At 38.8% G+C, this 13,021-nt stretch overlaps 2 protein-coding genes across 2 annotated transcripts; both read right to left on the bottom strand.

Annotated features, from left to right (window-relative positions):
* Window positions 1–1,500: 1,500 nt before the first annotated feature.
* On the bottom strand, window positions 1,501–3,568 carry LOC113495184. Its single transcript, XM_026873793.1, has 3 exons — window positions 3,565–3,568; window positions 2,189–3,214; window positions 1,501–1,565 (listed from the first exon to the last, which is right to left on the bottom strand). Exons 1-3 carry the CDS (start codon window positions 3,566–3,568, stop codon window positions 1,501–1,503), a joined length of 1,095 nt encoding a protein of 364 aa, XP_026729594.1.
* A 6,282-nt stretch (window positions 3,569–9,850) lies between these two features.
* Window positions 9,851–11,190, bottom strand: LOC113495498 (uncharacterized histidine-rich protein DDB_G0274557-like). The gene is made up of 2 exons (XM_026874280.1): window positions 10,882–11,190; window positions 9,851–10,613 (listed from the first exon to the last, which is right to left on the bottom strand). The coding sequence occupies exons 1-2, from the start codon at window positions 11,105–11,107 to the stop codon at window positions 10,411–10,413; spliced, it is 429 nt and encodes a 142-aa protein (XP_026730081.1). The 5' UTR covers window positions 11,108–11,190; the 3' UTR covers window positions 9,851–10,410.
* Between the last annotated feature and the right edge of the window lie 1,831 nt (window positions 11,191–13,021).

Below are 13,021 nucleotides of genomic sequence, written 5' to 3'. Positions count from 1 at the left end.
GATTGCTTAAAAACTGATCTAAAAAGAAACTTGTATTAGAGCCTGCGGCGTAGATATGCAATCGTTTTGCAACACTTCGATAAAAACTGAGTCACTTATATATTTAACTATTTCTTACTGTTACGTAATCATAACTATAATACGTTATACAATATAAATGCCCCTGTTATACATACTTATTTGGGCATCAGTCATTTAGATTTTAACTCTCAATATTTGAATAATTTGAATATTGTTAGTTGGTATTTTGCCCTGAAGAATACTCCCGCTGTAAGGAATTCAATCCATGTGTCTCGAGGAGTTTCACAAACATTAAAGTCACGAAGGCACCTAGGCTGAGAGTTTAGGTGGACCATACAAAATTCTTGTCCTAAGCAGGATCGAACTCGTCAAACGTTACGTGCGGTGGGTGGTGCGTGAGGGACATTTACGACTCGGCTACTCGCTTAAAATTAGACTATTTAATGCTCTTTTTCTCTTTTTATTATATAATTGAGCCGCAATAAAACATCATAATATAGTGGAATTTTGCCCCTTCCTATCTTTGTAGATCATCAAAAGCTTGTGGATTTATCTAACTTGAGCATTATATTCATATCACGTTCTATCTACTTTCAGTATTATGATAGTTTTATTTCTTACCTATGTGGCATACAAATACACATTTGTAACTAAAGCATCCCACTATCATGGATTATAAAGGAGTACCAAACAAAGAACAACAAAAAATTAATGTTAAAAGATTTTTACCTGCAACAAACTAATTAGGTTTCGACCAATGGTAATACGCATTTCTCTTCCCTACAGTAAATAAATACCTTTTCAATAAAAAACAGGAACTGTGTTATTAGCTGTCACAATAAATAACGTTCTGAGAAAGCTAGTTTGAATCACCAAAAGCTAATCGGAACTGTTCTATGGAACCTCGATACAAATCTAAGTTATTAGTGAAGTACCTTTGGTTAGTGACAAATTGAATAGAGGTTCTTTAAATATACAATGCTGGGCTCGCTTATCTTAATATGTGCATGTAAACATAGCTGCATGGTGGTTTCTCACGTTTACGCCAAAGTTAGACATTGAAGTAAAACTACTTTTACAAAAAAGTAGTTATTTCAATAGCAGCATGGTTCATGTTCAGACAAGTTATTGTTTAATTAGATACTTATATAAAATCTCAGCAAAACTTTTGAGGATAATATCAAAAATAACCAAACCAATTTTGTTAATTCTTGCAATAAAAGCAACTTTATTTTATCCGAGTCCCAGGCAAAATCCACGTCATCTAATCACTGTTACCTAGCACCAATAAAGAAAACATATATTATACTTACCTACTCATTTAATACACATTATGTTTTCTATCCAACAAACAGGAACTTTACCATGTAATTATTAGTTCATAGTTCACACAACCCGAACACAAGCAGGTACATCATGACATTTAGTCAGTATCTGAGGTTCCCATCGATGTTCGCAACATTGTACATCTTCACATAGTTATATGGAGATAGATATAGAACTAAGCACGAAGCGCTGTGATGAAGGTAACTGGTTATTTTGACCTAGAATAATAAGGTTTGTGAGGATGTTAATGTTTTTGATGTCCGTTAGGTAGTTTTCTGAAAAAATAATTCACTTATCACTTATATGTCGCCACGATCCCCTTTTTTTTTTTTTTTTGTTTAGGCGGGGGAATCCTCATGGACACCCACTCCCTCGGGGGAGGAAATGGGTAGTGTCAGACTTTTACTGACTAAACCTGAACCGCCGTGCTACGTCATCCGCGTTTTTGTGTCGGTGTATGGCAATGCGTTGCAATCCTTCATACACCGACCGCGGGCTTCCACCGGCCAGTAATGTGGGCCGGTAGGTCACTTTCTTGTGTTGTGTGGAGGCCGACGTGTAAAGAGCGTCGGCCTCCTCGCCTCATATTGGGACCGCATCCATAGCACCGAATGTGGCCCCCCGCCGTGGGTAATATACTCGGACGACAGACACCCGCGTGCCGTCGCCCAGAACCCTAGTTAGGGCGGGAGAGCGCGCTCATGCGCGGCTATGCGCCGCCCCACTCGACGTCGGCGTATGGCGGGCGCGCTGCGGTCAGTTTCCCGAACTCGCTCCGCCGCCTCCTTCTGTGACATCACTGTTTCACAGAAGGAGGCCAATGCATCCCACGCCTCCCGGCTGCCGATCGCTGCAGCGATGACAGCCGACAACTCGGCGACGTCCACTCCACCCAGCGCAGACACAAGTTCGGCGCGAGGCTCCGCAAAGACCGGACACGCGGCCAGTGTGTGAAGTGCGGTGTCATCCGCGTCACCGCACTGATGACACACTGTGGTGACCTCCCTTCGGGCCACCCAAAACAGGTAGTGCCCGAAGGCACCGTGTCCGGTCAGCATCTGCGTGAGGCGGTACGTCAAAACACCGTACCGCCTCTCCACCCACTGTTGGAGATGTGGGCGGATTGCCTCCACCGTAGCCCGCCCCGCCGTCGGATTGGCGAGCCTTAGTTCCCAATTTCGGAATGCGACGAGGCGGGCTTGTCTGCGCCAGGTCTCACGCTGCCCCGGCGAGGGTTCGATGCCCCGAGACCGGAGCGCAGTGCAGCGGGTGTATAGGTCCGCTAGCACACTCGTATCCAAATCCCAGGGCGGGATTCCCGCCAAGGCGCACGATGCCTCACGTCCGACGGTGCGGTAGGCCCGGACGATCCTGTTGGTAACCACCCGCTGTGCACCAAGCAGAACCGCCCTGTTCTTAGGCGTTAAACTACCGCACCATATGGGTGCGCCGTACAGGGCCATCGACCTAATGACCCCTGCGTAAAGCCGGCGACACCCAACGTCTGGGCCCCCAACGTTCGGCAGGAGCCTTCCGAGAGCGGCTGCGGCGACTTGGAGCCTTGGTGCCAGCCGCTTAAAATGCTCCCGGAAGCTCATCCGTCCGTCGAGGACCAGGCCGAGATACTTCATCGTGCCCGACAGTGGGATCCTTGCGTCCTCCACTGTCAGGCACGTGTCCATCTGGGGTTGGCTCCGGGGGCCGTGCAACATCAGAGCTTCGGTTTTCCCCAGAGCCACGTCCAAGCCGAGCATCCGGATGCGACCTACAACCACCTGGACGCCGCAAGTCGTACGCTGGATGCATTCCCGGGGGTCAGAACCCGAGGCTAAAATTAGGGTATCGTCCGCGTAGCCGCCACGATCCCCTAGTAGGAGAAGAATTTGTATGGTCCACGAAAGCAATAAATCATATTAAGAAAACCACAAGGTTTTATTTAAGGTTTTTTCATAAGACTCCAAAAAGAAAGAGATTCTCAATTCCTTCATGTTTTTAATTGAGAACTTCGTATTTGTTGAACCAATTTTGTTGATTATCTATGCATCTCAAGTGAAATAGCTGTCATTTGGTCCTATACATTTTATGACTGGCTTGGGCTCGTATTTATTTGCATTACGAGCTTGGTCTTAAAAATTTTACTCTTTGAAGGAGTCTTGACTTTAACTCTTTGTTTTATTACCAGTTTTGTTGGTTTGGACCAGCTTGAATGTATCTTACCCATAGTACGCTACGAACTTCGGTAAGATCGATGGTTGTGATAAATCGACAGCTTTTAATAGTAATGGGCTTTCCGTTCAGATATCTGCTATAAAATCCCTTATTTGGTGATTAAACCTTTCTCACACAAACCTCTTAATGTTATACATAACAACCAATTAAGTTTAATCTCTCACCTAACAGTTTCGATGAATGATCTGAGACTCGCGTATCGTCGATGAAATAAATTGAATGACTCCATTTAAAGGTAATCGATTTACGTTATGTGAAAAATGGATTCATTTATAGACTATCTATGTGTTTACAACTGTTCCTTATTTGGTCAAATTTCAAAGAAAATGCAATATTTTTACAGTAACTCTCGTCATAATATTTTTATGTAATTATTGCCTAAATATAGGAATAAATATTTTATAGTTACAATAAAAGGTGAACACTCCGAATAAGCTTTAAAACAACTTGTAAGATATTTTTGAATACAAAGTTTGGAAGTTTTTGACATCCTAAAAGCCTACGATTTGAGTCTAAAGCCGACATAAAAATGTGCGAAGGTTAAAAGCTACTGTGGTATAATGGAAAGTTCAACAGTCATCAACGTTGTATATTTTTCTGCCCTCTTTCGATACTCTGTGTTGAAGAGTCTCAAGAACCTGACAAGCATAACCTTCAAGCATTAACTAATCTATACTAATATATAAAGATGAAGAGTTTGTTTGTTTGTTTGTTTGTTTAAAGGCGCTAATCTCAGGAACTCCTGGTTCAAACTGAAAAATTCTTTGTGTTTACTAGACCATTCATCGAGGAGATTTTAGGCTATATAACATCACGCTGCAACTAATAGGAGCGAAGATACAATGGAAAATGTGGCAAAAACGGGGGAAAATATTCATCTTCGAGTGCTTCCGTTCAAAAATTCTAACTTACATCTTCTAACCACGCGGACGAAGTCGGGGGCAACAGCTAGTCTTTTATAACAAGTCAACGGCATATTGAACAACTGAACGTTACAGTTCGATATTTCAATTATCAACATTTTGTTCGATCTTTTAACCTTTACGGTGTGACCTACATTTTCGCATGCGCGTGAGTGTGACGTCATTAGATCCTGAATTGCTTTAGTAAGTACTCTTATAGTTTGACATTATTGGTAGATTTCTGGCAGGAGCTTAAGCCTACAGTATCTAGAAGAGTGACAAATTCATAGTACAGTTGTTATTTTCAATTTTAATTGTTGATTGGAAAACCTCTTTTTGAAGATTGAATAGTCATAGCAGTCAATGTGAATATTCTTCATTTACTTGACAAACTTTCATCAAGTCCATAAAATCATCTCAGCCCATAGCAGTCCACTGCTGGACGTAGGCCTCTCCATAATTTCTCCAGCGCGACCGGTTCGTTGCCACCTGCATCCAACGGAACCCAGCGGTTTTCACCAGGTCGTCGGTCCATCTGGCAGGTGGACGTCCCACGCTGCGCTTGGTGGTACGTGGTCTCCACTCCAGAACTTTTCTGCCCCATCGGCCGTCCGATCTTCGCGGTATGTGGCCCGCCCATTGAAACTTCAGCTTGCTAATCCTACGGGCTATATCGGCGACTTTCGTTCGTCTACGGATGTCCTCATTTCTGATTCGATCCCGCAGAGAAATGCCGAGCATAGCCCTCTCCATAGCTCGCTGAGCGACTTTGAGCCTGTGGAAAAGTCCCTTCGTGAAGCACCACGTCTCAGAGCCGTAAGTCATCACTGGTAACACACACTGGTTGTACACCTTTGTTTTAAGGCACTGAGGTATTTTGGACGAGAAAACGTTGTGCAGTTTACCGAACGCTGCCCAGCCGAGTTGGATCCGAAACTTTACTTCACTACAATGTACCCAGAATATTATTTGATTATTTTCATGAATTATGGTATTTCTTTCTTGCGTTCTTTTTTATTATAGCCATAATAAATAAAGCATTAGAAAAACTTTAAAATAAACTTAGTGAAAGAAAAGCATTTTGATAAAGCCCTACTTTAGTAAAAATATAATTCTGATCACCATCATGATTGGATTTCTTGAAAAAACCATTTCCATGCAGCAAAGCGTTTTGAACAAAAATACAACTCGCACATACTTACGATGTTCCATATAAAATCAGTTCAACCTTTTCAGCATACGAACGAGTACAGTCAACAGCAAAAGTACCTAGAGATTTTAAATCTGAAATTCTATACTAATGAACAGAACATCAGAACTGCTTTTTTTTCGGTTGTACTTCGGTCCGCATATTTTAAAACTGTTTCTGTTTTTAATTTTGAACAGCTCACAGCAACACAGCTTTGACGCGAACTTCTAATAATATTTACCAATACCTATTATGATTAAAAGACAACTGATAAACATACCTATATATTTATAAATACTTACATAATATAAAGTAATTATACCCAGACACAGAACAATTAATAAACTCATAGCTCATCACGCAAACTGAAAAAAAATTATCCTTCGTGGGAATTGAACCCACGACCTCTGGTATAGCAGTGGCAAAGCCACTGGCTACTAAACCAACAGGCCAGACAAATTCAATTGAATTTCTAGTTTAATCATCTACTTTTGGTGTTGACTGTACCACCTACATGTCGCACGGGTTGCGCGGCATGACCGACCGACTTTTTGTCATAATGTAACTGATAACCGGTCGGCACAAACGGTTGCGGCACATGAACAGCTTATGTTATAAGTTTATAACCTAATTTAGAGCGGACTTAGTACATACATGTTATGTATGACGAAAATATGGGCGGGGACTGTCTCTTGGCGAATATTTGGATGCTAAGTTTGATAGTCTTAAAGATCTGGTTTTAAGCAGTGCAGTGCCTGTATTATTATATCAAGAAAACAAATATTGTTAGAAACTTATATAAGCATGTAATGCACCTGCTGGACGCATTCATCCCGTATTTAGAAGGATAATACTTGCTTTGTGCCAATATTATTGAGTTCTAAAATTTTGCAACGGTCGGAAATTTCTTGAAGCTGTCTTTTTTTCGACGACCGTTTTATTCTGTACTAGCTGCTGCCCGCGACTTCGTCCGCGTGGTTAGAAGATATAAGTTATGATTTATACCTGCCCTGTTTTTTTGACATTTTCCATTATTGTATCTTCGCTCCTATTAGTCGCAGTGTGATGGTTAATAGCCTAAAGCCTCCCTCGATGAATGGTCTATTCAACACAAAAAGATTTTTTCAATTTGGACCAGTAGTTCCTGAGATTAGCGCGTTCAAACAAACAAACAAACAAACTCTTCAGCTTTATATATTAGTATAGATAGATATAGATTCTGGATACAACTTTGAAAAAATAAATGTATTTTGATTGACCTTTACCTACTAAAATACAAACTCAAACACAGAAAACTATGTGAACAGAATAAAAATTATAAGAGTGACAGTGACAATGTACGAGGAATTAATTAAGTGTATAATTACACGCGCGGTAACAGTGAAAGTGCAAACAAGAAGTAGAGGTTTTTGTATTGCTGTCGTTGTAATAATGCTTTTATTAATAACGGGGTAAACAAATAACTTGATACTTCCGAAGAGTTCAATGTGGTGACCATTTGGTCACTTGACATTTGGCTGGAATGTCCAAAAGGCTAGGTTGCACATCGTTGGCTATCATGCAACTAGCTTTATTCTTAAATACTGCCGCATCATCCTTTACTGGAACCATTTCGCCGGATTTTCGGGCCCCTGCTTGAAAACCTTTGGATAAGACTAGAACGCACAAATTTTCACAATCCAGTGATGGTGGTGGTGGTGGAATATGGTTATATACAGTGCAACTGTCATGTGTTCTAAGATAGTCTCTCACTATATCGGGAACACTATTTCGCACATTCGAATTTGAGCCGGTGGATTTCAGGTTCCACTTGTTGTCTCGCTGTTCATAATCCTGACGAATAAATAAACAAATAGCTTTAGCAGGGTTGTATTTTATTGGTGAGAAAAAGCATACCCTTTTGCATTCATTTTTAAGAGACGTATATAGTATGCTAGGTATCGCTTGCGGCTCCACCCAAAAGGAAGCTATAAAACACTACTCTTCTTTAACTATGGCGCATAAAGGCAGCATATGTATGTGTTAATCCTAGGTGTCAGTTTCCTCCATACAAACTAATCGGACCAGCCATTTAGAAAAGGTAACAAACATACACCCATACATATATTACACAGGTAAAAACACACACACACTCACATACTTTCGTATTTATAATGTTTATGTGATACAAATGTCTTGGAGTTTGGATTCCATATCCATAAAACCTACGAAATTATTAACACTTAAACTCTTTCAAAAGCGCTCATTAAAATACCTAAATACGTAATCAGTTTGCCAGAACCATAAATATAAAGTGCCCTAATTGGTGACTCGGAAATCCGACCCGTTATCTCGACAATTTGAACTACAGTCAGCAACAAAATTTAATCAGTATGGGTGACTGCTAGAGAATGACTCAGGCATTGAGTCCGCCCTTGTACATATTTTCATACAATTTCATACAATAAACAACTATTGTTTTTTGAAGTATGGCTAAGGAAAAGAAGAGAGATGTCACTCTTCTCAGAAGAGAGATGCCACTCTGCAGTTCGTCTGACGGTCTTCAGGAGATGTTTTACTTCAAAACTTATTCGTTCATATTTAACCTTAAAATATTAGAAATCCAGCATTAGTGTTATGGATCAGAAGACTAGTCTGCCAGCATTCTGGGCACGATTTTGACAGGGACGAAGATGTATTTTTTGACGCTTTGTAATTAATAAAAATCTTTTTTGTTTTGTATTAATACAGTTTAAAGGTATAGTTCATTAAAACGTTACATGCTACCTGTACCCATGAGATAAAAAATGCAGATTGCATAATAAACTGCTCTTAACGGACAGTAACGGCCATTGAAGGTAAGGTTTAAAGTAACATATCCGCTGACTTTCCAACTTTCGGATAAAAAAAATGGAGTACGATTTGTTTAAATATGGTAAATACTGTGATCCCGTGAAAATGTCAGGCTGAATATAAACTACCTATGTGACTGTCTACTTAAGTTAAAATTAAATAAATCAGATTTAAAAATGATAAGTATAAATTGAGGCTAATTTATGACGCTTCCATCGTAGTCGTGCCTACTTGATTCCAAGTTTAAGACATTGTTCCTTCTTAAATACAGGATATTATTCATCATTGTACATATTTTTGTTTTGTACTACAAATCATGAACATTGATGAGTCTGGCAGCACGGATAGCCGAGTGGTTGAGGTCACTAGGCCCAACCCACGATCCCCGCGAAGGACAAGCATTAAGTGTTTTCCACGAATGCTTGTCCCGAGTCTAGGTGTCTTTGTGCATGTGAGTTGGATGCTTTTGAAAACCCCTAATGCGGGAGTCGTTATATGAAAAAAGTCACACTACTTGTGATCAAATGTTAAATAAAAAATGCATAATCCACTTCTCTGTTGGCTGTTAACTGGCAAATTGTCTACGGATACTATGAATCAAAATCAATCCCATAGATTGCAATCTTATCTAATTCTCTTTGAATATAAATATAAATGTTATCTTAGAATCAAATGAATCGAAATAACCATCTCTCCCCCCAACATATTTACAACAACAAGTTAAAAACTAAATTATTATGTCATACACAGGCGTTTCAGTGACAGTGGGCACACAAGAACACGTGAGCCGTGAGGCAATGCGCAAGGCGCGGCCAACACGACTGCGACTGCTTTATCAAATAAGTGCAACTTGTAACTCAATTATATGAGAATACGTAATGTTACAGATTGCTGTGCTGTTTCTCGGAATATAGAGACCTAAATAGGGTTGATGTAATCGAAATAATAAAAAGGATACATGTGGGTATACGTACAAAGGCGGACTGAATGCCTGAGGCATTCTTTACCAGTCAACCATAGGGTGATGCAAATATAACAAGAAGTATATATATTTGAGGAAGGCATGTCTAGCTTTAGTATTGCCAATAAGAGGGCCTGGAAGTTAATCTACAAGTCTCAAAGTCTTTTTCTAACAGTTTTGCCGAATCTTACGGTGGTAGACAACAATTTCGTTACAAGTTTTTGCTCATGGCCAAGTCGGAGATTAGTTTTTAAGATATCCCTCATCAAAGAACAAAAAAATCGTAAAAAATAATATTCTGAGAAGTAGCCCTTCATTGATCAAAATCTGACCTCTTTAATGTTCTTTCGAAATTTAAATCGAATGTGGGACAATATTTTGAATTTCTAATCCACAAAATCAGAAATGATTGTTAACGATTCTCCATGGTTTTTGTAAGCCAGAACGGCACGGCCACGCATGAATTTGCGTCGTGTTTCTCCAACAAAAGGGAAAGTCTTTCAACCATGCGGGCTACTTGCAATGCGCCCGAGGACTGGTATTAGTCATTTGTATTAACCGTGCTATACAAGCTAGGGTTTAGAAGTAGTAGGATTTGATGACTTCATGGGATAAGTGATGGTAAGTGGGATGCTTTGCATTCCGATACAGTGACTGTAAGTATAAAAAGTTCAGTCGTAGCAAATGTTCCTTGCTTAGTTTAGGAATGGTTGTCCTTACTATTCTCCTAATGGGATGACTCAGATTTAGGTTAAATAGAAAAGCAAATTCTGAAATTTATTATGTATTTTTTGGTAGGAAACTTTTATTTCGGTCTCGAAATTTATCTTAAATTAATATAATAACGTAAAAAAACTATCAATCTAAATTAAAGTAAACGACAATAACATCTATAAGTACAATTAAATAAATTATAAGAGCAAACTCTTTAAGGGACTCTACTCTTGGGTTTAAGATGCGTATTTGTCCCCCACATGGTGTCGAACTCCCCATTTGTAGTTAGCATTCTTATCCGTCTTGACAAAAGTGTGTACGGGTCCGGTGACCCCGCTGGTGCCTTTGTGGTCATGATCGTAATCGTGGTCGTGGTCGTAGTCGTCGTGACCACGCTTCGGACGCTGCCTTTCTTTCTTGTCTACGTCTGTTGATTCCACTGGAAGGGCAAGGTTGAAATGTTTTGTCAGATGATGGAACTTCCATAGGTCGTTGGACGGCCTTTGTAAATATACTTTGATCGAGAATAAGCATACATTTAATTTCGAAAAAGAATCTCCATGGATCTGTTTGTTTGAAGTCACTCAACAGTACACTAAATGGATTTTGGAAGACAAATATAGATCGTTTAACTCGCGATTTCTGGCAGAGCAAATGAAACAAAAGTATGAGTTTCTTCTAAATTGATTCAAGAATTCAGTACTCACCAGGATTCTTATGTTCCGGCTGTAGATGCGGTTGAGAATGCGGCTGCGAGTGTATTTGCAGTTGATGCTGAGGATGTATCTGTGCACGTAAGTGAGGATGCAACTGTGTGTGTAGATGTGGGTGTGGGGGTAGCTGTTGACGCAGTTGATGTGGGGAGGGCGCATACCGCGTGAACCTCATTGGTCCTCTCGGCCCTGGGTAGTATGGAGTCCATGCTGATGTCATCAGGATTGTACAGGCTAGGAACAACTGGAAGAAGAAAGTTTGGAATTAGTCGAGAATAGTTCGAGTTTCTTCATTATTTTATATAATTTAATCTCTCATGTCAGGAAGGTGTGAGTATTGATCACCACGCCAGCTCACTATGGGTTGGCAATGTTACATTCCAATATTTGGAATCCAGGTTTCTTTACGATATTTTCCCGAACCCTTTGTCAAACGTTTGTTGGTGTCTTAGCATAACTAAAAAAGTACCAACAAAATCTACAAATCGTCAAAAAATACATCGTCCCGAAATGACACTACAGTAACTTAGAAAACGTTGCATTGATACTTTGCCTGCGTTACGAATCCGTGCATAAAAATCAAGACATAGAACCACTAGAAACGCCCGAAATATTTTGAACCAATCTTTTGCTAATAAACAAAGTTGATAATAAAAATAAATATGGGCAGTGATATAACCGATATAAAAACCAGATTGAAAAAGATTGCGGCAGACCAAACAAACAACTTACAAAAAACAAAGAAATTTTAACAAACACATCGTGCTCATTAGGTACAAGACTTAAGTATACGTTGTTAAAGTAATTCATACCTATTAGACGCTTAGCAACACGTTATTACGTAATTAATAGAGTCAGTGATAGTAACTGGCCATTATGTATTTAGAGCAATGAAGTTGTAAGCCCTTTAGCGATCTGTTTAGATTTTCCGGTTCACAAACAGTTGAATAATCATATTTTTATTTGGAAAAGTAGTAGGCTTATTGTTTTCATTAACAGCGACGAATGAAATTGATTGTTCGCTTGTATACCATTTTTAAATATTAATTCTCTTATTTTTTTTTATTACAGTGTAACGCGAAAATTGAAACAGAATAGGAATTCGTTATAAAATTCGGTCAATGTTAAAACATTAATAAAATAAACAATTAATTAAACCTACGTAATCATCACGTCATTACAAGTTCACTATTAAAATTACTCAATATTGATAAAATTTTAAAATACTCCAATAACATAACTTATATTATATTTATAACGTTATCTTCTAGATCTATGACGTACGTTAACACATTTGTAAAATATTATTCAAATTAGTTACTTAATTACAGTACTAACATTACAAATATCAGTCACAGTACATCAGTCTATAATTACAAATATTTTTATAGATTTGACAACTGTCATAAAATGCTTAGATAATGAGCAATGATCATATAACTAGTTATTATGTATATTACTACACACAGTCTCATCATTTGCATGAAGTATGCCACTAAAACCGCAAGTGATTAACTAATAAAATTCCTGAACTTAATGATATTTTATATAATTATGACACTATTGCATATAAACATCTAAACACTATTAGTTATGTAAATGAAAATGATACTTAAGAAGGAAACAATGAAATAATAACAAAAAACGAACTTACCAATATTCTAGAAGCCATTTTTGTTCTAATGTTCTCTGTAACAAGTAAACGCTATAGTAATGACGACCACGGTGTCAATCAGCCTCTTATAAATAAGAAAGAAAACGAATTTATAACACTTTCTACCGACAATTGTACGCTTGGTTGCGTTTTGTCGGACAGCATCGGCAAATCAGAATACAAAATGGTTACTAAAGTTTCGAAGGGTTAAGGAAAATCAACAACCAGAACAATATTCTAGTTTTCAAAATTGACATTAAACCTTTTTATGAAACAGAAGATATGGGAAAAGGAAGTGACGTAACATTTATAGGCAGTTATACAATTGAAGTACCTGTTCTGTTGAATAACATTTAATAGTTTAAAGATTTATGTAAAGCTTAATAGATAGGAGGCAATTACGATTAGTATTGAAATGTTGGAATGGATATTAACGCTTTTCAAAGGATCGGATTGACTACACATTTTTGACTTCACACT

Source organism: Trichoplusia ni, chromosome 6 (genome assembly GCF_003590095.1).
Source record: "Trichoplusia ni isolate ovarian cell line Hi5 chromosome 6, tn1, whole genome shotgun sequence".
In the NCBI taxonomy this organism is placed as follows: domain Eukaryota; kingdom Metazoa; phylum Arthropoda; class Insecta; order Lepidoptera; family Noctuidae; genus Trichoplusia; species Trichoplusia ni.
The sequence above is the reverse complement of the archived record's forward strand: the minus strand, read 5'-3'. Positions and strand labels throughout refer to the sequence as shown.